The sequence below is a fragment of the Phalacrocorax aristotelis genome, chromosome 8, assembly GCF_949628215.1.
Source record: "Phalacrocorax aristotelis chromosome 8, bGulAri2.1, whole genome shotgun sequence".
Lineage (NCBI taxonomy): Eukaryota > Metazoa > Chordata > Aves > Suliformes > Phalacrocoracidae > Phalacrocorax > Phalacrocorax aristotelis.
The window spans coordinates 37,429,208-37,455,511 of record NC_134283.1 but is presented as its reverse complement, the minus strand read 5'-3'; the positions used below and the strand labels follow the sequence as shown (position 1 = coordinate 37,455,511).

At 46.1% G+C, this 26,304-nt stretch overlaps 3 protein-coding genes across 13 annotated transcripts in view; 2 read left to right on the top strand and 1 right to left on the bottom strand.

The window, feature by feature from the left end:
- Positions 1-4,468, top strand: part of CYFIP2 (cytoplasmic FMR1 interacting protein 2) — a 57,248-nt gene extending 52,780 nt beyond the window's left edge. For all 10 annotated transcript variants that reach the window (XM_075102613.1, XM_075102608.1, XM_075102612.1 and 7 more), the window contains one exon: positions 303-4,468. In XM_075102613.1, the coding sequence (XP_074958714.1) occupies positions 303-470 (168 nt within the window). In that variant the 3' untranslated portion in view covers positions 471-4,468. The remainder of the gene's footprint in view (positions 1-302) is intronic.
- Positions 4,469-9,571: 5,103 nt separating this feature from the next.
- NIPAL4 (NIPA like domain containing 4) lies at positions 9,572-19,866 on the top strand. 2 transcript variants are annotated; one of them, XM_075102603.1, is made up of 7 exons: positions 9,572-10,010; positions 11,739-11,987; positions 14,709-14,765; positions 15,809-15,899; positions 16,995-17,155; positions 17,262-17,845; positions 18,289-19,866. In XM_075102603.1, exons 1-7 carry the CDS (start codon positions 9,974-9,976, stop codon positions 18,298-18,300), a joined length of 1,191 nt encoding a protein of 396 aa, XP_074958704.1. In that variant the 5' UTR covers positions 9,572-9,973; the 3' UTR covers positions 18,301-19,866. The 2 variants fall into 2 exon arrangements, with proteins under 2 accessions (XP_074958704.1, XP_074958703.1); XM_075102602.1 differs by lacking the exon at positions 18,289-19,866 and having other exon boundaries at positions 17,262-17,981.
- Positions 19,867-20,280: 414 nt separating this feature from the next.
- The window catches only part of ADAM19 (ADAM metallopeptidase domain 19), a 36,443-nt gene continuing 30,419 nt past the window's right edge, over positions 20,281-26,304 (bottom strand). Inside the window, exons 21-23 of the mRNA XM_075102601.1 lie at positions 25,777-25,992; positions 23,186-23,332; positions 20,281-22,425 (exon numbers count right to left, since the gene is read on the bottom strand). Of these exons, the coding sequence (XP_074958702.1) occupies positions 23,207-23,332; positions 25,777-25,992 (342 nt within the window). The 3' untranslated portion in view covers positions 20,281-22,425; positions 23,186-23,206. The remainder of the gene's footprint in view (positions 22,426-23,185; positions 23,333-25,776; positions 25,993-26,304) is intronic.

Here is a 26,304-nt window from a genome sequence, read left to right as displayed (position 1 = left end):
CCAGCAACCATCCTGTGATCTCAGTGGCTTTATCAATAAGCAGCTGGGAGACTAGACTTTAGAAGAGTTAACTTAGGACCGCTCACTGACCTTGCTAATGCTCTGCCTTGAGTCATCAAACCCTATAATGAAGTGAGTCACCGGTTCCTGGGAGGTGCTAAGTGGAACTGTAACACGTGTAATAGCTGCTTTGCTTTATCAGAGGTTTCCAGCAGCAGGTCAGAGGTACTGGTACTTTCTAGCTGGTCAGATAACGTAAGACTCTCTTCATCTGCTGTTTTTCTTCCTCACCATTTCTCTAGCCCTTGAAGAAGATGGCTGACAGGATCAGGAAGTATCAGATCCTGAACAACGAGATTTTTGCCATCCTGAACAAATACATGAAGTCAGTGGAAACAGACAGTTCCACGGTGGAGCATGTGCGCTGCTTCCAGCCCCCAATCCACCAGTCGCTGGCCACCACCTGCTAGTGTGGACACTGACCCCGCATGGGCTGGGAAGGGAGAAGGGACTGAACCCAGGACAGCTGGGAGGGGTAAACTCGATGGCATGAGACCTGGCAACAAAGACTGGGTATGCCTCCTACACAGGAGGACGCATCTTCCCATCTGGCCCTGTTTGAGTGCATGTTCTTCTGTACCATCCCTGTGATCAGTTTTACTTGTAGCTTTCAGACTTGGGGGTGGGTGGGGGCGGGCGGGCAGAATGTGCTTTTCTTCCATGAAGTGGTCCGGTTTTTCCCTGTGATTCATCTAATCAAACACATCGCTCTGAAGCCATATTGCAGCCCCAAATGTGGGGGTCTCTGTGAAAGAGGTCTATGCTTCCACAGTGCTGGGAGCCCACTCCCACCACAGAAGCAATGGGGCAAATCAACACCCCCAGTGACATGTGGCACCAGCCATGGATTAGGAGCGTCTGAAGACAAGCCCCTGATTTGCTCTTTGTGGGGAAGAAGGGATGAAGCCAGGACGTCTCCTGTGGCAGCACCCTGAGGATCAAGTGATGGGTGCAGAGGAGCTGGGCCGGACTGGTCTTGGATGGCTGCATGCCCCAGGTTGGGACTAGCTTTGTGCATTCTGCCACGTCGTTGGCCTTTCTAGCACCTGTTAAAGGGAGCTTTGGCATGTGGGTTTCAGAATAGCAGTGATGTAGTCACCAAATAACTCCTCAGCACTTCAGAGAGCTGGGGAACAACAAACTGGCCTGGCTCTTTCCCTGCTATGCGACATCCACTTATTTTAATGCAAAGGGTTCTCCCCCAAAGACACATCTTCCATGGACTAAAGATTTCTTACAGACTATGGAAGAGGCTGCATTCATGTGAATGTGCTCTTGAACATACTAATTTGGGTGGAAATAATCACTGGTCCCGACAGGAGGCAGGTGTAGTTACCTCAGACGTACGTGAGCTTTGATCTTCGGCTAAGGGTGAGAGCTGGGGTGTGTAATTTGTGTATGTTCTGGGATGCTCTTTTCCCTTGTTTTAGACAAATTCCTAGTGGCACAGCAACCAAATATCTTTCTTCAGAGAGTGGTGGCTATCAGCAGGGCTTAGGAAACTTCTCATCACTCATAAATTATGTGATTGTTTAGAAGAGGTAAAATACAGGATAAGCATTAAAAAAATACCCAGAATTTTCCAGGTCTAAAGGCATTCAGAGGGAACACTGGAGTCTGTTTCCTTTTCACACTCAGCTAATCTAAGATCTCTGAATCTTGAGAACCAGTTCAGTAGGAATTTCAAAACTCATGGTCATCCCTGCTTCCCCTCAGTGGCGTCGTTGAAGTGATACAAAAGCTTGTGCTTGAAGTTAAAGGAGATCAACCAACATGCTCCAAGAGAAACTGATGCTAGCCTCACCACTGGTAATATTTTAATTTCTCAGCTTTAGCCAGGTCACAGCAGATAACTGCTTTTACAGTATACAGATGTGATAAATACTCCTTTCATGCATTTCATTATGCCTTGTAAAATGCATGCTATTACAGATGTTAAAAAGGCAGAGCCTGGACATTTATTCTCTCAGAGGAAACATAATTAATTAGTAGAAATGTCCCAGCTGGCATATTTTGTCTTAGGAAACAACAGCCAATACACTACTATTAGCAAGAGGAGATCTTGCTGCGTGGGATGAATTTGTTCTCCCAGACACTCACCGCCTACTCCCTTGATAATAAATAAATGCCCCACACGTGAAAAGTGCTGGACATTTTCGTACCTTGAGTTTCCTTTAATTACCAAGACAGACATTTAAACTGCAGGGAGGAAATTGTGCAGCACAGTAATCTGAAAGTAAAATGAAATCTCAGGAAGTCTGGCTGAAATTTTTGAGTGGCAGGGAAGGGCCCAGCCCGGCAAGGTGAGTTGTTTCCTCCACGTCATGAGGAAGAGCAGCAGAAGAGTATCTGGGACTCAGTGACGCTGCAGGGCTCTTGCTCTCTCTTTACTCTTCCACTAAGGGTGTCAGTTCTGGTTTTCCATCATATTCCACACTTCTACACTACTGGAGTGAGCATATCTACAGATATATATTTTTAAAAGGAAGAGGAGAATCAAGCACTTTATTTTTTGTGGAAAACAAGATACGAGGAAGATAGATCCCACCAAGATCCTATTTTTCCTGACCTAAATAGTAAGTGCTTGTTATTTTGGTATGAAAGTGTTGCTGAAAAGGTGGCACAAGTCCCTGGCTGGCTCTCAGAGCCACCTCTGGGCACAGCACAAATTAAATGTCCTACTGCATCTGACATGTTATGGGACGTTGGGATCTTCTCAGAAACCAGCACGAGCAAGAAGTTACTACAAAAGGATGAATTGTACCACACGGCCCAGTCTCAGCTACCTAGAGTAACTAGGACATATGAAAGTGAATTTAAATGCCTGCTTTCATCTGTTTAGGTCTGGAGTGAGTCAGATATTTTAACCTAAACTTGAATATCACTTTGCATTCTTTTGCTGTAGTGTTGCCGTAATAATTCTCTGAAATCCTGCAAAAACACAGTTGCATGTACTTGAAAGGATAGGTAGATGGAGTCTATTTGTTGCCCTCAGATTTGGTGGCAAAAACATAAAATCCCTTCAGATTCTGAGGGATTAAATGTTTTGGGCGCAGTGTCCAAAGTGCATGAACAAAATGTGAAGTGTTTTTGACTGTAGAGTGTATGCAGATGTTTTGCCTTTTTGCTCAAGTAGTATGAGATACCAGCTAGGAATAGGAATAATCTTATGGTCTTCATTTCTGAGATTTTATGTTATTGTCCTTTTATTATCTGAAGGATGCAAATAGTCTTTAGCTTCAGTTCTCTAACCCTCTTTGACTGTGCAGGCATACGTCTTTAAAGAACTCCATGAAAATGGAGCTTTTTTCCTCCTATCCTTTTTTTGATGTCATAATTGCTAATGGAAGTAGGGAGCAAATGTGTACCAGTAGGGCTAAATAGTAACAGATTGCCACAGGGTCGGGCATCTTCTCCACACTTGCAGACTTCCTGCCAAGTTTGGGTGTCTTCCATGCAGATATGCGCTAATCCTATAGTTTTCAGCCTTTTACAATCTGCAGACCCCTAACCTTTTTTCTTAGGGAAATGTGGACCCCTGTCTGGATACTTTATATCTACTGGCCATGGCCTTGCTTTTTTACCTACATTTTCCTGCTTACTCTGAAGTAGTCTGCAAACTCCCTGGGATTTACCAGCCACCACTTGGAACGTCTGCTTCAAAGACAAGTTGCTGGGTCGATACAGGAATTACAGGGGAGAGGAAGGATGGCCTGTGTCACGAATGAAGTAGGACTAGGTTATTTTCATGTTCGCTCCAGTTTTGACATTATAAAATGTGACTATTGGCAGTGCACATGCCTTTCTTGGATGATGCTACACTTGACTTTCAATGATACAATAGAAAGGGGAAGCAAACTAGTTCAAGCTCAGCACTTCAGTAGTTTTCCTTTTAAACTCTGACAGCACTTATTAGCATTGAACAACATCTTAGTCCTTTTTATCCTGCATTACTCCAGTCCAGTATGTTCATGTGTGTTTGAGAACAAAAGAAAAAAGAATTGAAGGTGTAAAAAAAAAAAAACCAAGAAAATATTCTCCAAAACTCTTGTCAAATGTACCATATTTGTATGAAAAGCTGCTTGAGTTATTTTGTACAATGAATTTTATTTATGGTGAGGTATATTTACGCTCGTGATCTGATACGGTGTTAAATTTTTGATCCATATTTGCTATGCAGCTGAAGATGATATTTTGGTTTTGTATTATTATTTTTTGCTGTTGTTCTAAAATTCAGCCAACAGAAGCTTCCATCTCCATTAGAAATGCTTCTGCAAGAGTAAAGCATCTGGTACATGGTGATATGTCCCGTAACAGAGCAACCAACAGTGTGTACAACAAATGTGGGATGACTTTTGTGATGAAGAGAAATAAAAATCGGGCTCATTCATGAAATGGGCAGACTTTACCTTGTGGTGTCATTGTTGCAATTACTATTATTTGGCAAGAGCCTCCGATTGCACCTGGTACAAAGGAAAAGCTAGGAGGAATAATGGCAGCATTTTCTTGATAAAAACATCAAGCTTTTGTCAAAACCAAAGGAAAAAAAATGAAGCTTTGTGGCCAACACCAAACCAAACAAATTTTCTTATAAAAAGTTAATGATTTTTGAGAAAAACATCCTTCCACAACAAATTTTCATTTGAACACTTGTTTTATTATAAGAGGGCTGCGGAAGGGAAGATCATATAATTATTTTTAATAGACTTTGCCAGGCCTGTCTCAAAACAAACCTAAAGTGAGGAGCTAATTTCCTCTCATTACCACAGCCTTATCAACTCAACAGGGTTTTTTTTTTATTCCAGGAAACTATCCTTGCTATTTTTTTCCAAATCGCCACTTGAAACCATTCTTAGGTTTGTGTTAGAAGCATCCAAGGAGCAGCTGTGGTTGTTGAATGCAAAAGGAGCAGTGGGAATCAAGGGGGAAAGACCTTCTGGGAGCTGAGGAATTAGGGTGAAATAACTGATGTGGATCTATGGGAGTGGGAGCACTTATGCTTCACCAGCTCTAGACAAAATATTGTAACTGATGTTCCCTTTCATAGCTTCTTCCCAAGCTTTTCTCATGGGAAAAGCTTCCTAGCTTAAGAGGAATAAAAATGCAAAGATGCTTCACATAAAATTAGAGGTGAACTTTAAACCATGACTAGGCAGCTCTGTTGATCCTTCTGATATGCTTTAAGTCACGGGACGTGATGTGCCTGCAGCTTTCTCTGTAACATATTGCTGTGGAGGACTATTTGTCTGACAGTTGAAAGTTGCCCAATGTTTACTGATTTCAACATGGTTCTGCAGTGGGGAATGGCAGAGAGACGAGCAGGACTTTCTTCCTGGCTCAGCCACTGGTATTCATCCTTTACACCATCAAGATTTTTTTTTTCCTTCTTTTCTTAAAAACTAATTTCAGCTGCTGTCTCGTGGACACCCCAGCACTAACACCAGCCCTAAGAAGCGCCAAGAGCTCACAGGCTGCACGGTCTCACCTGGAGCCAGAAGCAATACCTGCTTTAAGTATCAGGGTCCAAGACTCTGAAATTTGGTCCCCTAAGAGACCAGCATCAGAGATACAAGCCCATGTCTTTCTTCTTCCTAATGTTTCTAAATATGTTTACATCTTCAGATTAAAGGCACTTCACCAATGCAAAGAGCGTTCATTAATGATTGTTTTATTCTTTCAAAAGAATAACAAAATGTCCCTTTCTGTGACCCCTTCTGCAAGCTAGGAGTGCTTTTCTTATCTAGTTTTGCTTGATTTAGAGTATTGTAGATAGCAAACATCTGGCAGATGTCTGAGGTCTGCAAACAAACGATCTGCTGATTACATGTCACTTCATGTTGTGGCACCCACTGCTGCTCTGATGCCTTAAGGCTTCCAATGCCTGCGGAACCATCCACCTCCCATCCATCACCAACCCAACACTCCTGTTCTGCCAACATACATGGTTTATGGGGCCCAGTGACCTGGATCACTGAACTGATCTGGATAAAAAATTTAACCACCCTGGGAGAAATGAGTTGGGGTGTGGTTTATGGCCTAACGACCCTGGATCACTCAGCTGCTCCATGGCACAGACCCACAGGTATGTGCACTGGCACAAGGAGGGCAGTGCAAGGGTGGGAACACACCATGGGTGTGACAGGCTGGGTGGTGGTGTTGTCTAAACTCTTGTAGCACGAAATTACAGCCTCAGCCACTGCAGACACAGTTACCTTAAGATAGGCTGAATTAAAAGCTGTCTGCTCAACGAAGTCATCTTTCAAGCTTTGAGCATCCTTTCATATAGTGCTGCAATCATCTGAACACCAGGCAATTCCCTTAACCCCTACACAATCAGGTCATTGACAGAAAAAGAAGGACTTAGCCTCTCTTTGAAGCAGCAAACAGCTCCTTGGAGCCCTCAAACTATACAAAGCCATAGCAGAATGTTGCAACCCTGTTCTGAAGGTTTCCCCAGGAACCATGCCTAGCAGACATCCAAGGGCAAAAGTGTCCATCCCTTGCTACCAGGATACTTCCATCATTATTTGTAACACAGGGCATTTGATATCCAGTATTTTTCCACCATTTTTTCCAGACCAGAAGAGATGAGCAGAGAAGAGCAGAGGAAAGAAAAGCCTTTTGATCTTGCTGAAGAGGTTATTTGCATGCAAAGCTGTCTTGCTCTACCCCCTGGATTCCAGTCAAGTTTTTTGGCCTGGAAACCAGTATTTCAGGAGGAACTGCATTGTTGGAAGATGAGCTGCTAAGGAAGACTCCCTGATTTCTGATGAGTTATTTTTGAGGAAACATCTGATGCGAGTATCAACCAGTGAGGTCACAGCCTGGAGCTGAATTCCCTTAATTACAGCCTTCCCATTAAAATGAGGATATGAAGCAATAAAAGAGGCATTGGTTGCATCCCTGCTTTATTGTTATCAGTCTCAACTTGCCCTTGACTAAGCGTAGTAGGCAATTCCATGCCAATCCTACCTAGCTTTTAAATCCCATACCGACATACACAGCCTTGCTAAATCCATCCAGAGCAACTGCTGTGACTTAGTGATTTTATATACCACACCCCCACAGCCCCTGCACCAGAGAGAAAGAAATACGTGACACACTTGTGTCCCGTGGTTGATTGCAAGATCTGACTGAAGCTTCTTCCACGGTGGTGACAACTAGGAACGCTCCTTCCCTGATGCCTGACAGAGTCAGCTCATGCTGTGGCATCCCTCCCTTTGGGACCTCTGCCCTGTCGTGTCTCCTCTCTTCCTAGAACTGAGAACAGCTTCTCTTGGAGATCTCAGCCCTTGTCAAATCTGGCAGAAGTGGCCCATGGGGTCAAATATGCTTGCAGATGAAGTGGGGTACATAAACACACGTGTATGTGGTCACATTAGCCCCTTCCTTTAGGAAATCAAGCTGATGGGAAGGTAAAGTGGCCCAAACTGCCTTTTGCTTTTGACAGCAGTACCCCCTCTTCTGTGTTAGTCATTTATGAGGTTGCACCATGACCAGAAAGATTATTTTAACCCCAGACCCCTTCCATAAAAATTTGCTCCCTCCCTAACACCTCTCTGTGTGCAGTGGGGAGCTGTGATCAGCACAGATGTCAACAACACTCACCCACAAAGGCTTGGGAATTATTTTGGATGCAGATTAACTGCCAATAACCACATCATCATTAGGACTCCCCAGCTACGAGCAATACCTCAGGGTGTTGGAGAAGGTCCAGCAAAGGGGAGAGCCCCACAGAGCAGCAGAGTGGGCAGGCGGAGCAGCCTGCGAGGGGCCAGGGACACAAATTCCTCCAGCCAGCCACAGGCAATCAGCACTGAAAGCCCAGCAACACTTATCCCACTCTGCCATCACCTCAGTTTCTGCAATCAGCCTCATATTCATACATTGCATGAATAGCTCTTAACCAGCATCAGCAAGTAAATTTACTAAATAAAGGCCAAATCCTCCATCATTGTCTTGCCCAGGGTGCCTTTTGCCTGCATAATATGTAATAGCAGAAGCAGTTGCTCCCAGACCGCTGATAAATCAGTGCACGTTTCATTTCCTACATTAAAACCTGGTGCCAGACAATTTGGACTGATTATCAAGTGCTCCTGTGACAAAGGGGAGGACGTGGGACTTGGCTGGCAGTCTCTCTCAGCCAGTGACCTGCAGGTCTGTGACTGATGAACAGACCTGATTAAAATCGAATGACTCACAAAACGCTTGAACATTACATTTGCTGGAGAAAATAATTGTACAGAGATAGGATCAGGCGCTGAGTGAAGGAGCCATGCAGCACTAGCAATGCTGCAGCTTCATGGTCTAAGGGCAATTTCTGTAGTAACAGGTAGTATATTTTATAGGAGGGAAAAAAGGCAAATTTTCAGATGTGTTCAGATCCTGCAGATGTTATGTCTTTACATTGCCTTATGACAGATACCATCTCTGCCTATAAATGCGGGCTTGCTGAAGAAAAGCTATTGGTTTTGCTTATCTCTGCTGACCTACAGCAAAATCCAGCCAATGGCTCCTGCCGCAATGAAAGGGCTTTTGTATCAGCAGTAGGTTTCTGTGTACACATGGCCACCGCGCCCAAACACAGGAATGGAGGATGGCAGCGGAGGAGGGTGGGGATGAAGGCAAAACACACTGGCGTACAACACTTTCTGAAATGTTCACACTCTAGTATCAGCACGCGAGGTTTTGGCTGCAGTGGGACGGGGAGTTGATGGGGAGCTACAGCCCCTGATCTATAGTATGGGCTGAGCACATTGCCGTGATGAAGCCTGCCAACTAAATAGTCACAAAATAAAAGGGTGTAAAACGAGTTTAAGTGATGGAGGAGCCCATGGGCTGAAGATGACTTTCTCAGGGCTGGGATTAAGCGTAGAGGCAGCTAACTCTTAGATCACAGCTGCTGCTGGTGAAATTGTGTCCTGGCTCTCTGATCTCCTTTTCCACAACACTTTACAGCAGAAGAGTGCCCTTATCATTACACACTCATCTGTTTTTGATATTTCTTTCTCAAATACACCTTTGCCTGGAGCCTGGCCTTCCCCGCTACGACTCAAAAGTCAGGAAGGTCCATTAGGGAAATTTGGCCTGACCTTCAGCAGAGAACATGCCTTTGCCCAGCGAGTACACGATGCAGGGAACCCTGCACCCACCACAAAACTTCCATTAGGATATATCCATCTTCCTTAGACCTCTACATGTTTCTCAGCCCCCCAGCCTCATTCTTCAGGCCCTACAACCTGCTGCACACAGCCATAGTACCAAGTGGAGAATAATGAAGACCAATGCTTGAAGCAACAGGACACTTTCTAAAACGTTTCCTTGCTATATTAACTGCACTTAGAGTCTCTTGAAGTAACAGGAGATACTTTCAGGAGTACAAACTCTGTTCAGGATTTAATTTCTCTTGTTTACGTTTAACTTCTGTTCCACTGCTCTCTGTACACATGTGAAGTCCACAGCTTGGCAGCGTACGCCCAGTGTCCCACAGCCCCGCCACTGCTCGGGGCCTCGCGCACCGCCTAACCAGACCCACAGCCTCCTGCTTTCACAGCACCTTCTCCCAACGACCGCAGTAAGAAAAAACTCACTCCAGAGAAATCCCCGTCGGGGCTGAGGCAGGGGAGGCCCATCCCGGATCTGTGCCCAGGCTGCTGCGCCCACCCGCGGCTGCCACCTCCCGCCCCGAGCAGGCAGCGGGGTCAGGGCCCGGGCTCAGCCCAGGGGAGCGAGCAAGGCTTGCGCGGGCATCCGCTGCCGGTGCACCGAGCCCGGCGGCGGGCCAGCCCCGTCCCGGAGGAGGAGCCGGCCGCGCAGGTGTGCCGGCAGCCCGGCCCGGCCCTGCCCAGTCCCGCCAGCAGCGCCTGCTGCCCTCGGCGCCGGGATGCTCTGAGCCGCCCGGAGGACGGGGGAGATGGAGCCGCTGGGGGCGAACAGCAGCTGCAGCAACGGTGGGTGCAGCCCGGCCCGGCGCGGGGGGGAGCGGGACGAGCCCCGGGGGGGGGGGGGGGGGGGAGCGGGACGAGCCCCCAGCTCAGCCCTGCCCGCCCCGCGGGGAAGCGGCGCGGGGGGCGGTGGTGTCCCGGGGGGGCTGAGCCCACTGCACCCCCCGGTTTACCTCCCCACCCGTCTTTGGGGCTGTTGGCTGCCACTGCTCTGTTTTCCTGGGTTTGGGATTTCTTTTCCGGTTTTTTGAGGTCTGTGTAGGAATGGGAAAACACCCTTTATCCTCAAGCCCCACAGCCTGCAGCCTTACGGCACCTACAGGGAAACTAGGAATATTTTTTTTTCCTCTTAAAGCTTACCTGATCCAGTCGGTAATCACCCCATCCCACTGCCTTACACGCGTGCCCAGCAGCACATTGCAGGCTCTTACCCAGCCAAAGAGGAATATTTCCTATTCCCCCAGAAATAGTTCCACAATCAAGGATGTTTTTTCCTTTAGAAAAGAAACCTATTAGGGAACCTTTGGAAAATCATCTAGAAAGTCACTGAAATTTTTTCCATTAGAAAAAGTTTGGATCCAAATCCACAACTACACATGCCAAGGACGGGGGGTGCAGCTGCAGAATATACGTGCCATCTTCTTGTTGCTACATCTCGTACAGAGACATGTGCCAGTCTCTTGGTTCAGGAGAAAGGTGGCACCGATGCCCAAGCTGCAGGCAGTACTGTGAGCAGTGTAGCCATTGCCTACCCCTTCCTGCAGACACACACATACTTGCTCTGTAATTCCTGCATGATTTCAGGCAGAAAATTAAAGTCTCTTCCTACTAAGGGACTTTTGTGACACTCTACCTGGCTGTAATGTTCCCCATGGTCACAGTCACGCTGTCTTTACTACACTCAGAGTGAAGATTGCAATAGAAAGATGTGCTGGGTGTGGTAGGCTTGTAAGGGTAGGAAGAAACTCAGTAATTTTCTCACCCACACACAGCAACACGCCTTGGCTAAAGTCACGAGGACTTAGCACTTTTGGTGTTAACAGCACCATGCCTGCTTTCAGTCCTCCCACACTGGCAGGACTTGGTGTGCTTTATGAGTACTCAGGCACTCTGCAAATAGGTAGAATAAAACCATTAGACAGTAGAGGCAATGTGGAGATGAAACTTTGGTCCGGGACAAGGCTGTTGTTGATTTACGAGCAATCCCACGGTACTGCTCGGTACACAGAGCTGGAACAGATGCACAAAGTACTGGCATCACTCCACATTAAACCCAACGCTGTAAGCTGCAGACAAACTGGCAGATGCAAGGGTTAGTTGGCTGGAAATCACCAAAGCCTTTGAATCAACAAGGTTGAGTGTTGATAAGGCATAGTTCAAACTCATAACATTGGAGTTTGGTGGAGAGACTCTGGCAAAGATATTTTGAAACTCAGATTACATTATTATAGTGGTCCTTGTGGCCTTCCAGTTCAGCGAGTAGACTGGCAGACACATTCAGTGTCAACGAGCTGCTTGAACTACACACCACAAATCTGTCACTCAATACCTTGCCATTTCCACATGTGAGTTAAGAGGTGTCCTGAGTTTTTGAGAGCTGGTGAGTACGTGCTGTTAGGGTGACAGCACAGGTGGCTGTTTGGAGGGACATCTGGATGAGTCCAAAGGCCAGCAGAGGCACTGTTGATAGTCATATGAGTAATTTGCTGTTTTATCTCCACGGTGGTCTCACAGGGTCTCTGGTCACCCTTTTGTGCCTTTCCCACCGGGTTGTGTGCCAGGTGATCGGCGATGCTGACCCAGCTGACTCTGTGCAGGACAACGGGACTCTGCATAACTTCTGGATAACTCGGCTGGAAAGCAATTATGGATTCTACATTGGCCTGGGCTTGGCTGTCTTCTCCAGCTTCCTCATTGGAAGCAGCGTCATCCTCAAGAAGAAGGGGCTGCTACGGCTGGTGGAGAAGGGAGGCACCAGGGCAGGTAAGGTTTTTTTTGGGGGGGAGGGGCAGGAGGGAGGATATCCATCTGTTCCCAGAACCACACATATCATCCAAACTCCAGCACTCATAAGGCAAGAGAACACCTCTGGCTACACATGTCAGCCTTCCATCAGCAATGTAAGACATTTTGTGGATGCACTTTTGTGTGTGAGACCCAGAGAGCAGTGCTGACGGGAGCTGAGGAGCTCATTTACAGAGCTCTGCATTGGAAGGGCTCAGCTAAAAGTAGCATTCCCCTGCTTGCACTGCAAATAGCAAGTCACATGCACTGTGTGATCAGATGTTCACCCACCAGAACAATACATGCCCATCACAGCTCTTACATAGGAAGGTGTGAGGCCAGGAGGAAGCAAAGTGTTGAAAGCTCTTTGAAGTGGGCCCCTTTGCACAAAGGTGCAAATCATCACTGTGCCACAGGCAGGAGCAGAATAGCACAGGTCCATGACCCTGATGCACTAGGCAGCTTTGCCACCAAGTCACTGAGACAAGGATTTGGCCCCATGTGCTTTCATTGCATTAGCAAGAGCCACTTACTACTGCAGGACCACACGTCTGCGCTCTGTGTGAACTCTGTGGCTTTCAGAAAGGATACTTCCGAGGTATGTTGCTCAACAATGTGTAGATAACTTTCCTCTAGCACCAAGCTCTTAGGGCGAGGCATGTGTTTATGTGCACGTATATATGGATACAAAATGTCGGAGTAGGACGGCCTACAGCGGAATTGCACTGTGGAATTGGATGCATCCCATCAGTGTCGCAGACATGCGCTCTAGCAGCAGCGTGCGTGCTACCTGGCAGCTGACCTACTTGCATAACTACAAAACAAAATAATGATAATTAAAATACTACTTCTTCCCAGTTCTGGCCTAGGAACAATTTTTAAATAATTTTACAAAGGAAGTAAATATCGATGTCCTCATATGAGGACACAGAGGCATGGAACAATGAAGTGACTGTCTAAAGTCAACCAGCAAAGCTACCAACAGCACCTGAGCTGCAGGCCAGTCTCGAGCCCACCTCCATCCTCTGCCATTACGCAGGCCACAGCTGCGGAATTCAGCTGGGTTTGCTTTTTGGCATTATATTTGCACAATGAAATATCAGTATTTTTTCAACTGTAGAAGATGTCTCTCTCCTCCCTCCTTCCATGAACCCCTCCCACAACAGAGCCAAGTGAGTAAAACAAGAGCAAACCCCTCCCTGTTTTTCAGGATGTTTAACCAGGAATTAGCAATTAATGACAGAAAACTGCAGCTGACAAAAAGAATTCTTGAGAGAAAACCCAACCAAGGAAAAAAAAAAACAAACAAATAAACCAGAAATTTCTAAGGAATACCAAAGCGTAACATTTGAATTTCAGCATTTGTGAACTTGTTGAGGAACCAGAAAAGGCTGAATTCTAGCAAGAGATTTTTCCATGTGTCCTGAACTCTTCCTGTCCACCTCTTCATTCCCCCCTTTCCTATCTCACCCTTTAAACTCTCAGTCCCAGTGTTTCATCCCTGCTATCTGAGCACATCCCTGTTCTCCAAGGCAGTCAGCCACTGCTGGTACTGACAGCTCCGGTCAGGTCAGACTTACTAAAACCATGGGCTCTCTCTGACGCAGCAAAATCAGGGTTCACAATGTCAGCATGCTCAGGCTCCTTACATCTAACAGCTTGTGGGTTAAGACCAGAGGTGGATTACTTCCCAACACAGTATGTCCATTCTTCCTCACTTATATGCACATTCTCTTTCATTTAGTTGTTCCAATGGCAGGAATCATTTTTCATCAGAAATGCTTGGTCACATAATGACTGTTCCATATAAAGTGAACATTAGGATTTCTGGCAGTTCAGGCTGAGGCCCTGTGATACAACTATGACACAAAGCAGTGTATAAAGGAGCAGATAGCTTCTGGGACGGGATGCAGGGAGCCTTCACCATGACCACACAGCAACACGAACTACAGCACCACATGCCTGCACAGAACAACCAACCAGTCATTCCCCCTCTTTATCCCTCATAGCTATAACCCCCACTTGAGGTGGGTTTGGAGAAACTCATTGCCTTACCTTAATGAGCATGCACAAGACTCCACAGCGACCCGGTGCAATGTGAGGTGAGGCACAGGCTCCCCACAGGCCGGATGGGGCTGGCAGCATCCCAGGGAGCAGCTGTTGGGTGGGGGCACCCAGCACAGAACAGCCCCTGCCAACCTTCATCCCTGTGCTCCACACAGGGGACAGGCAAGTAGAACACAAAAGATGACACATGACCAGCCTGTCAGAGCTCAGCTGGGGTGTTTATTGCTGGGTTTAGGGGCTGGTGCACCCTGATGAACCAGCGAGGATGACCACAGCTCCCAGGGCTGACGGGCAGCCCCAAGCTCCGTGCTGCAGCAGGGCAGGCTGCACCCCAGGCTGATAACCTCTGTGGCTTTGGGGCAATGGGTACCATTCCTACTGCCACCCAGGATCAAACCACTGCTATTATTGCATTTGCATTGTTCACCCCTAAGTGCCAGCTTCCACTAACCCCTTGACTCAACATAATTTCCACACAAGATGAAATGTCTGCATATTCTGTCCTTCCAAGATGTTTTCTTTATCACACTTTTCCCCTTGCAACTTACCCCTCTCCAAAAGGATGTTTCTCATCTCTTGCTCCGAAGAACATGGTTGTTAATTCCTGCATACCTGTGTGCTTTGCTTCCCCAGGAGATGGAGGCCACGGCTACCTAAAGGACTGGCTCTGGTGGGCTGGCTTGTTAACCAGTAAGTAGGAGCAGCTTTTCCAGGGTCTGTCCCTGTGAATCGGGTGTGGAAAAAGTCCAGTGTCTGGTGGCTTAAAGCCTCTTTTCTGGTGAGTTCCCCCGTCCTCAGATTGAGCAGAGGCAGTGACCCACCCAGGATCTCCCGCACCATTCTCCTGGAGGGCTGGTAGGACTTGCTAGCTCAGTTTTACCCACTCAAAAGCATGAAAAGTCAGGTTTTAATAAGGCAACCAGCTGGTCTGCCTGTGTACCAGGCACAGCACAAACAGCCTGGGGGCTCCAGGAAAGGTTACTGCCGCAGCACAAGGGAGATAACAAGGAGGCACTGGTAACAGCTCCTTTCTTGAGCAAAACTTGTTTTCTCTTAGACCAAGTCTTAAAACCTTTTCTTCATGCTGCAACATCACAGTATCTTCTCAAATTGGACTCATAGCTGCACAAAGAGCAGCAGATTTCACAAGAAGGTTCTTCAGAGCAGTCTTTTCTGGCTCTTGTTGCTGCAGCAGCAGCTCAGGGTGCCCCCACCTTGCTCTGCCCTTGCAGCTCCTGCTGCACAACCACTAAAGCACAACCCATAAGCAAGCACAGAACACTTACTGCTCAGGGGACAAGGACAGAGGGTGACACCACAGCCCCAAGGAGACACTTCACAGGTGAGAAGCAGCCTCCCAGCAAGGGGGCGGGTGGGGGGAGGGGGGCTCCCACAGCTGCCCACCCTCTCATTAATTACCCAGACACACTCCAGCTGCCTGGCTGGTCTATGGGGGTTTAATGAGTTAATATTAGTCAGGCGTGACATGGCCAGGCCCTGGCACCTGCAGCCCTTCTCTGTGTGGGTGCAGGTTCCTGGGATGCCTCTCTGCTTGCATTAATTTGTAATAGAGAGATTTTCACCCACTATCTGGCCCTGTTTAGAAGCAGCATGAAACTCCCATAATAAAACCCACTCTCTAACTGACATCTTACTAGTTTGCAAGCCCACAAGAGAAAACACAAAAAGTATACTGTAACTCACTGGTATTCATTTTTCTTGTGTTTGTTTAGTGGGCGGAGGGGAAGCTGCCAACTTCGCTGCCTATGCCTTTGCTCCTGCAACTATTGTCACGCCTCTGGGGGCTCTGAGCGTGCTCATAAGGTAATTTCTGTGTCTATAGTTTGCGATTTGCCTGTTTGTCTTGTGAGATAGAAAGGTTTGAAGTGATGTTAATATGATTTATTCTGCCAAAAGGAAAAAAAGTGTTTTCTAAAAAATGCTCTGACAGTTGTTGCCCTTTTGGGGGATCATTTGGAAACCACTGAATTAAGTAGCACGCCCTTCTGGAAATGCTGCATGTGGATAGCAGCCACATACACTTCAGGTTAAATTATTGCAAATATCAGTGTTACTTCCTTCCTTATTCCAGCTTTTCAGCCAATTCAAGGTTGTGAGTTTTTTTTGTTTGGTTTGGTTTGGTTTTGTAGGGAACAGTACTAAAAATCTAAAATATCAGCTTGTTTTAAAACTGTCTTTCATTTGCCTTCTATTTTCTAGTCCTTTAGGGGGCTCTGATATTGTGTTTTTATACCTTTGTCAGGTATGAAAAGGGCTGAAACCCTTTTCTTTTTTTTTTCAATTTTTATAAAGGAAATTCATATCAAAATACATGACTCCAGGTACTGAAGGTTTTATAGAAGGACCGTTATTGTGAAATGCATAAGCAAACTGAAAATTGGGACTACTCTGGAGTCTTGCCCAAAATTTTTATGGACACCTACTAGGTATTTTTGCAGATATATCTATAGCCCCCGTACCTTCAGAGTTTCTCTGGGGCTTAGTAGTTCTGATGATTTAATGAAAATGAATGTAATTCTTTTGTTGTTAGGTTTGGGGTTTTTTTCCCTCTGTTACTCTGGTCCTTGAAGTAATTTCCTTGGGCACTAAAGGCTTCATAATGCCCAGCAGTTCATGAGTGAATCTGGAGACCTTGAAAATATTTCTGAAGATGTGCTAAGACAGCATTTTTTCACCTTGCTGATACCTGAGCTGTGATCTACAGACCACGCCTGCATCTCTGCAGGTTCAGCTGTCAGTAGATGCAATGCGATTGTGTATTAACACACTGGAATCCAACAAATTTACTCCTAATTTGTGTCCTCGTATCACATGAGGGCATTCTTTATCTTATTTTAGATGCTATTCCTTCTTTAAAGGACTTTAAAGCACCAGCTGACGTTTTTCTGTCCTGTGCAGTGCCATCCTGTCTTCGTATTTGCTTGGAGAACGGCTCAACCTGCTGGGAAAGCTGGGCTGCATGCTGAGCCTCGTGGGCAGCACTGTGATGGTGATACATGCCCCAGAGGAGGAGGAGGTCACCACTCTGGATGAAATGTCTTCTAAGCTGAAAGAGCCAGGTACACAGGAGGTCATGCTTTCTCTCTTGGGGCTGGGCAGTGTGTACTGCTCTGTGCCCCATCCTCCCAGCTGCTTAGTTTTGAGTTATTTCTCTCCCTCTTACAGGTTTCCTCACTTATGCTGCGATCCTCTTGGCTGTCTGCTTCCTCCTGATCTTCTACCTCGCACCCCGCTATGGCCAGAGCAACATCCTCATCTACCTCACCATCTGCTCTGTTATCGGTGCCTTCTCCGTGTCCTCAGTCAAGGGCTTGGGTATTGCTATCAAGGGCTTCTTTGCTGGCCGGCCTGTACTGCAGCACCCGCTGACGTGGATCCTAGTCATCACGCTGGTGGCATCCATCACTACACAAATTAACTACCTCAATAAGTCTCTAGACATTTTCAACACCTCTTTGGTGTTTCCCATCTACTATGTGCTGTTCACCACTATTGTCATCACAACTTCCATCATCCTCTTTAAGGAGTGGGTCACCATGACTGTAGTGGACATCATTGGGACAGTTTGTGGCTTCCTCACCATCATTTTGGGGGTGTTTTTACTCCATGCCTTCAAAGATATGGACGTCAGTTTAGGGAATCTACCACAAGTCCTCCAGAGTGAACAGCAAGCGCCAGTCACCCGAGACGACAAGAACATCCTAATAGAGGTGGACAACTCCAGCATCGCCCCAGAGGATAAACACAAAGTATTCATGATCTACACCTAGCGCATTTTATGCAACGGTCTAGAGGTTGGGTGAATGGGTTGATGTCAATATTCCAGATGCTAGTGAGCAATTTAAAAAAGAAGTGGAAAATAAACCCAACAGTTTCTTATCCAAAGCTTGGTAGAGTCAAGCCAAGTCTTTCTCTGGGCTTTTGGATTGTATCTTTCTCATGGTGTGGCAGCAAGGGGTATGGTTAATCCTCACTGGGCTTTAATATATGCAGCCACAGATCATGAAAATCCTCTTGAAATACGATACTCCTGGGACAAAGCTCCTCTCTGAGGCCCCTTCCCATCTCTTATTCTTGGCAGGGCTAATGTTTACCCTTCTACTCCTTCCCTGGGGTGGCTATTGATGTGTTTATTTCCAGGCCTTGATTGAGTCATTGATTACTGGTTTTGTCTTTTTTTTTTCCTTTCCAGACACTTGCATGAATGCTAAAATACACACCACTATCGCAAATGGAGGTGACAGATGAGGACTGAATTGTGTACGCCTGTTATTCAGCCTCTGCTCATCCGTGTTAAATTACCTGCTCGGCAAATATGGGACAAGGATGTTGGTGAATATGGGCAAAACATAGTGAATTTTGGGATAGGCACTTACTTAGGCGCTGTGGCAGGACCCAAGCCATAAAGTGTTTTTACATGACCGTGCCAGAGAAATCTTTTTCAGCTTTTGTTTTTTTGTGAGGTGCAGGAGTTCCCCTGCAGCACAATGTTAATTAGTTTTATATGTGGGTTTTTGTTTGTATAGGGTTTTTGGGGTTTTTTCTTTTTTCACCTTAGCAGCTATGGTGTCTAGGCCATGTTGATGTGGTTGGTGAAGCCACTGGGCCTCATCTAGACCTCACCCCACCAAGGGACAGCCCCAGCTTAGACTGGGAAGCTCTGGCAGGGCAAACCTTGTGTCAGGAAAAACACTGCCACCGGCTTCAATTTTTTTTTTTGTGGGCTGTGAAACCTTTTCAGCCTGAAAGAGCAAGTGACTGTAAATGTTAAGGGGTTTTTTTTCTTAGTAAATATCTTCACCTTGGAGAGCCCCCCAACTCTTTGAGCCCCATGGCCTGTCCTGCTATCATTTAAGCCCAATGGCTTTGTTTTTGTTGTTTAAAGGGAGGCATGAGCTGTGTGTTAAAAGCCAAACAGGCATAAGTGGGTGATGCTCTACAGAGCTGTAGGGATGCAGTTTATCCCAGAGCAGTCCCATTCACTCCTCTCCATCTTTCTCAATATAGTATGGATGTTACTTGGACTCTCACTCATGGCTCACCTTCAAAACCCGCTTGGATTTATATCAGTGGTGAGGATAAAGGGGTGAGAGGAATAATATTTTGAGCTGGAAGCTGAAAAAGGAAGGTATCGCTGCAGTTACAAGTGGCTCCCATCTTGCTGCTGGGTCTTATAGCACAGGGAGACTGGAGCCTACATGCTCACAGCAAATCCCAGAGAGGGGTGAAGCCTTGAGCTGGCTTTTCCAAGCGGGCTCAGTCCGGAGGCAGCTCTGGCTGGGTTAGCCCTGGACCACAGCACACACTGGTGCTGTCTGAGACACTGTCATGGTTCTACCTGGGTCTGAGCATCACTGAGCAAATGCAACTTGGGGTTGGGGGCAGCGGAATATGCACTCTCTTATTTTAATAACATTTCAGTACTTTTGTTTTTGAATGTTGAAAGGGAAATAAAGGCTTTAAAAAAAAAATAAAACCTTGCAGGTGGATCTGAAATTTTTAAATGATTTTTCTGATCTTATTGGTGTAGCCCTAAAGGATAAACAGGCTGAAGGACAGAGGTGTACAGCAGGAAGAGTATCTGGGGAAGCAAGTAAAACAGCAGCGACCTCCTCTGGTAGCAGAAAATAATCCAAGTAATTCACTCTAGCTTTGTTTTTGGCATCCTTACTGGTGTAATGCTGTATGCATTTTATTTTAGAAGTAGATTGTAAAGGGGACTTGTCCTTCTCACTGCCTAGAACTGCATTTCATAAAATCCATTCCTCCAGCTATCCGGCCATCTCTGGACAAATGCCACATATAAAAGGAAGAGTTGAACCATGGTAACAAAATACCACACAGTGACGTACTATTTGTTAATGACATCTAACAAATTTATTAAAACTAGGCAAAAGGCACAATGAATTGCATTCTTCAAGTATTTGCATAGATGCACAGAGAGGATTATTGTAAACCATTAATAAGTGGACACAGGAGAAAGTGAGATGCATTTTGGTATAAGTTCTCCCAAGTAACATTATCTTTCAAAAAAATCAGGCTTTACCATCCTTTACTCCTCCTGCAGTTCCTCTAGTCTCATTCACTCAATTTGTACACGTATGAAAATTTAAAAGGACTTACTTAAAACTACCTTTTGGAAAGTTTGATATCCCAACAATAAAGTTTTCCATTAGGGTTTGGCCACATCCAATTGTTCTCTGAGTTTTGTGTGTCTGGGGGGCATTTTTAAAAGCTTGATCCCATGTTCACATGAAATGCAGTGAAAATAGTGCTTTTTGATAGCCATTTCATAAAGATCATCAGGGGTTGTAGCATAAGTATGCTGCTCTCTTCAAGTGAGGGCTCAGATACAAGATCGAGTTCTTGTCGTTGAATCTGTACTACTACATTGTATGTACAGTGTGTGCCAAGCTCACTGCTCCACCTCTGAGTGGTACAACATGCAGTGCAATGTGCCACAACCTAGGCATGTTAGCTGCACCCCAAGAAAGAACAGAGCTGGGGGTTGTTTATATATAATATAATCCAACTATAGAAAAAGACACCCAAAGATTAGAAAGCTGATGCCTTTCACTTGCCATCCCCTGTTTCAGAGAGAAGTATTTTAGGTTGGTTTGTTTTCTAGGCATATAGAAGCTCAGAAAAGGTCCAAAATGATCAAGGTGATAAGGAATGATCTACCAGAAATTCAAGACACCCTGTGTGCTGTTTCCTTGTGGAGGAAGAGGTAGTAAAGTTGAAAAAACTGGTGTGGTTTAAGCCATCCTACAGACACACTGCTACAAATAACTACAAATTTAATGAGTGCTCAGGGTTTATCTGTTTTTTTCCCAATCAGTAGAGCTTGGGGAAAGAGAACCATCAGACAAGACCTTCTTCTTTATGCCAATAATAGTTTCTCACATGTGCAGCAGCGATCACACTGTTTGAGGATTTGTCCATAATAAATCAGACACAACAGAACTGTTGTAACCATAGCTCCAGAATTCCCTGTGTTATCCTAGGAAATTATTTCAAGAAAAAAAAAAAAAAAGAGAGAAAAGACATAAGGTCTTAACTTAAAATCCTGATAAAAATGTACAAAAATGTACAAAAGCCCAAACTATTAGGAGAAAAAACCACTCAAATTCATAAGGAAGGGTCCTCAGGGTAAGAGCTGCTTAAAGTGCACACAGACAGCTCTCTCCATCCACATCCTAGACAGAAAACCTGGAGTAAAAGAGCTGTCCTACAAAAGCACCATGTGTCATATTAATATTTCTGCTGTTTTTACCACCTGGGCAATTTTAAGGTAGGTTTTTCACTGGTATGGGGAGCAGACAGCCCATGCTGAATTACTGCTTAGCACAGACCAAAGCCCGAGGAGACACATGCAAAAGTGTCCACTGATTATCCACGGTACCGTATGCTGAGAGGCTTCAGCACTGGCTTTTGCTGAAATTCCTTCTGGCCATTTGCCCTGTTATCTTGGCCAGAGAGTTTCCCTGTCGTACCTTGACTGTGTCCCAATGACACGGACGAGAGCGCACAGGCCACGCTGGGGGTGCTGTCAGGTCTCACAGCACTGAGGCAAGACAAGCGAGTGCTGGAGGACAGACAGGTTTGCAATGCTCTTGATGAAAATGGTTATATGCAGAAAATAATTAATCTGTTCTATTAAAGCTGATCAAAATTATTTTAACCAGGAATATTTCCATGGTTTGTTCCCTGTTGTGGCCCCACTTGACACCTGCTGTAAACTGAGAATAAGCTGAAGGAAGTTATCAATGGCTGCCTTCTGCTCTCCCAAGAGGCAGCAGTTTTGTATAGCACCAACAAATGCTCCTGCAGCTCATGGATGGGCTGAGGAAGCCAACAGGGCTGGGTCTTACATGGAAGCCCATCAGGCCCAGCACCTGCACTCACAGCTTGTTCCCCCTGGTAACACTTAAATAACTGACTAAAAACATGTGAAGCCCCCATCACCCCATCCCTGCATCGGATATTGCACAATAATATTTAAATACTGTATAAACAAGTCATCCCTATATGGAAAAGGCTATCAGCAGAGAGGGTTGAGTTCAGCTTGGCAGGTACCGGCACAGTTCCTGGGGCACTTCTGCCAAGACTGACTGCAGCTTGTTGAGTCACGTAGGAAACAGGTGAGGCTGGAGGAGAGGAACAAAGACACTGTCTGTGGCTGTGAATGGTTTTTTGGGTGATGAAGGCCATCCAGTCCCCTGTGAAGGTCAGAGCCAGCCAGGAACAGACTGCTTCATGAGTGCCCACGGGAGACCGGCTGTCCCACTTTCAAGACATTTGCTGCTTCAGCCATCCTGACCCGATTCTGGATGAGATGGAAAATGGAGAAAAGAGGGGTAAGCACTGATGAAAGAGCAAATGCTGCCCTCTCCCTCTCCTGGAGCTGATGCTACAGCAGGCCAGGGGAAGCCTGTCTCTGTTCACATGCATCACATAGGAAACTCTCACACCATGATCACAATGAAGTTCACGCATTTTTTTTCCATTTTTCATAGCTGGCCTCAAGTACGTTGCTGGTTGGAGACACCACCTGCATTGTGTGGAGGTGTTTTGTGTTAAGGTGTCCGGGTTGCAGGGAGCTGAACTCAGTGACTCAAAGTCCCTTACTGATGGTCCTCCTTAAGGACAATTTTGGGAAACAATCCTGCAGAGACAGCATCTCTTTAGCCTTGACTAGAGAGGGTTTCTGTTCCTCACTGGGGTCTTCAAGTCTTGTGTGGACCTTCCTGTTTTGCTACTCTTCACTAACCTTTCTGGGTCACACACACCCTCCCTCATTGCTCAGCCCTACTCACACAAATGTTTTATCTGAGGAAGGGCTCAGGGAAGTGGAGGACTGACTTAACTGTTTTGCTTAACCCAGTAAATGCTTAATAAGGAACAGGCAGAAACAGAAGCCCCTCCAATAAAGGCAACCAACCCAACAGGCTTTTCGTTTCCACCCACCCAGGCTGTGCATGAAGGCGGCTGCGGTAAAACAGCAAGGTTACTCCCTTTAAAGTAGTTTTGTTCCCCGGTAAGGAAGGGATGCTGCTGTGTTTCCCATCACCACGCTCAGTGCCTACCTCTGCCACAGGCTGGAGTCATCATGGGTTTCTGGTGTGCGCAGGAGGCAGCGAGATGGCAGGGCTGTTCGCTGGCCAGGCCCTGGGTCTGGCTGGGGTGGGATTAGCCGGCAAAGCTCTTTGGGGTGGCCGGGGCCTAGAAATATCCTACACAGGAAAGAAAGTGTGTTGAGTTCTCAGCCTGGAGAGATGCCCAGCTTGAAAACAGAGATCATATTTTTAATTTTTTGTAAGTCTGAGACACCAGATTGAGTGTGCGGCTGCACACCTTGAGATCTCTGGTTTGGTGTTAGCCCCAGGCATATTACAATCTAATGGCTGCATGATGGAAAAAGAGGAGAAGCCTTATAGACTGAGCAGGAGTCCCCATCACAACTCAGTCTGTAGCATCCCTGCCTGAGACAAAGGATTGAAGGGACACAGGTAAAACTATGCTTGCAATGACCTCTCCCTCTCTGAAGCAAGGAAGCAGCGCAGGTGGCTGCCGCTCTGGCTTATCATATTATGCAGGTGATCAGTGGTTTTCAACACACAGAGTTTTTCACTTATCAGGTTTCATGAAAACTGGATGGCCTTAGGCTACTGTGCAGCTGACTTTAAACCAAGGGCAACCAACCAGGGTAGCAGGGTTACCTTGTTCTGCCTCCTAAATGGAGCTGTGGGCTGAAAGCACGTCATATTCTGGCTACTAGAGGATCCAGAAGTTTTAAGCCGTGAATTTTGCAAGTAATAGGGAAGCTATGTTCCAGGGCCTTTTAAGTAGTCACATTATTGATGCACTTAAGGTTGGAAGTAGGTTTCACACACATACACTCGCTATATGATTGCCCATACAATGCCTGTAAACCCTATATACATGTATATATATATGCCCACACAAACACACGCAGCCCTGCACCCACCTACAATCAGTTATTACTTTGTTTGTGAGCACAGCTGTCCCTAATAGGATACTCAGAGCATTATATTTTCCATTTGTCTAATGAATTTCAGTGTAAAACATGCCCTGGGGAGAAGTTACCCACACAAGAACTGACTGCCTGTTGTTGCTTAGTCTCAGTGCTAAGTTGCTGGCTTACAGGTGTTGATTTAATAAACACAGCTGCACTCACAACTTGGAGGGCACTCAAAAACCCTGCAGTCTCCTTAGACTATGCATAAATGCAATGCTCAACAGCTGCATCAGCCGATGCTTGGTGATCTATCGCTTTCCAAGGACCTTGCCCTGTGACTGCCGGAAGGAAAAGGCAGATTAAATCCCACCAACCGCTGGGACCAAAGAGCTCCTACAGGAATAGCAAGAGACCAAATCTGGCAAACACTGCAACCGTCTAGGAAGGACACTGACACTAGCAAACACTGAAATTAGTTATTTCCCCTGTACCTTCTAGATGTTGTGGCTCTCCTCCAATGCAGAAATGGCAAGGTTTCTTTTGGAAATCCTAGGAAAAGTGTTCCATCCAGTCAGTCCGACTGACATAAAGAGACTGGATGCATTGGGGGGTAACACAATGGAGATTGTGGGGAACTTGTCAACAACCAGCTGGGAAGGATACTTATTCCTTATTAGCTATCGTCAGCTTCCTGCTTTTGTTTTAGTTTTCTTTCCTGCTGAAGTGCCAGCTGTTCACAGGAACAATGGAGCTAGAAACAAACCACATTCACTGAAATACTTTGGGGTTGTTTTCCTCTGTATCCTTCAGAGAGACAGTGCTTGGGACCCAGCCTCCTGCTGTCCCCTGTAACTGAGCCCTTTGCTCCCTTCCTGGCCCTAACCTAATAAAGGTAGTAAGGAAATATTTTGGTATAATGGGTGTAAGTCAGTCTGAGTGATTTGCCATCTTTTCAATAAGAATGTGGGGCCTGTACTAAGCTTGGAACAAAACTTCCAGCAAAAGTAGTAAATCAATACCCTTTCCTTACAACCCTCAAAATAACCTCATGGCTAGGATGCTCACATAGATAGGGTCAGGCTGGGTTAAGTCTAATATTTCGTATGCAACATGCTAAAGGTCCCATTTCTGCTCCACATCAAAATTGGTCTAAGGTTCCTGAGGCGTTAGTCAAGGAATGGCCAAGTACCTGGGGGATCAGCCCAAAGAATGGAGATCCTGTACTCAGTACTGAACTGCAGACTTACCACTGACTGGTAATATCAGAAGGGTTTGTTTCCAGGAGAGAAAATACATACAAATGTTAAGAGGAGCTATGCTAGGCTTGCTTAGGAAAAATATCTGTACAGTCATCTCATTCCTGGCAAATTGGCTATTTGATCTGCAGCTAAAAGATGTTTAGATGACCTTGGTGAAGTGAATGCTGCTTTGTGATCCAAGCTGCTTGACTTCAGGTCAGAGGTATCAGGGGACCTGAATTAAGAATAAATGTGCGTGCTAGAGTTCAGCACTGTCATTGTCAGCTACACTACAAAGCAAGGTGGACCACCGGTAATTGTCCTGTGGTGAGATGGAGCACGCACCAGTGAGCACAGTAACGCCTACACTCTCACCAGGGTTAGAGAGGCTTCACCAGCCTCCTTGAGAACAAACCTCCCCAACAAACCAGATCTGCAGGACAGCAGCATGACTCCATACCTGAGAGACGGGGGGTTTGGGAGCAGGAGGTGCTGGCCTGCTCGGGGGTGTCCGCCGGGCAATATCCTTTGCAGGTGCTGGCTGTGCTGGCCCAGCAGGCTGCCCCACACCGTGGCTGTGGCCAGTGGAGAAGGCAGATGGCTGCTGCATGTTTATTTGGCGCCCTGGTGCTTTCTGGGGAGGAGGTTTTGATGGGATTTCAGGGAATCCAATCACCTGCGCAGAAAACCCACAAATCCCCAGGTTTAGGTATTTCCACTTCAAACCACCTTTTTACTCTCTGCTACGCTTTTGAGGGTCTACTTGAGGTCTATGAGCCACATAGTAGAAAATATTGCCCACAACACTGGTATGTGTTGTATATGTGTAGTAGGCTTTGATTAGACAGACTGGGACAATTTGGGACCGTGAGGCAGAAATGGGAATCAAGAGAACAGAGTAACTCAGTCATTAGCATTATAAGTGACACTTGCAAATAAACCCAGGGTTTGCAATTTCTACAGTTTTGCGCAAGGGCTGTGACAGAAG

What these genes read in the sequence shown, in the direction of transcription:
- NIPAL4 (XM_075102602.1), top strand. Translation starts at nt 9,974, where the DNA reads ATGGAGCCGCTGGGGGCGAACAGCAGCTGCAGCAACG. An exon ending in GAAGGGAGGCACCAGGGCAG is followed by an intron (nt 11,988 to 14,708) that starts GTAAGGTTTTTT and finishes TTGCTTCCCCAG; the next exon opens with GAGATGGAGGCCACGGCTAC. An exon ending in GCTCTGAGCGTGCTCATAAG is followed by an intron (nt 15,900 to 16,994) that starts GTAATTTCTGTG and finishes TGTCCTGTGCAG; the next exon opens with TGCCATCCTGTCTTCGTATT.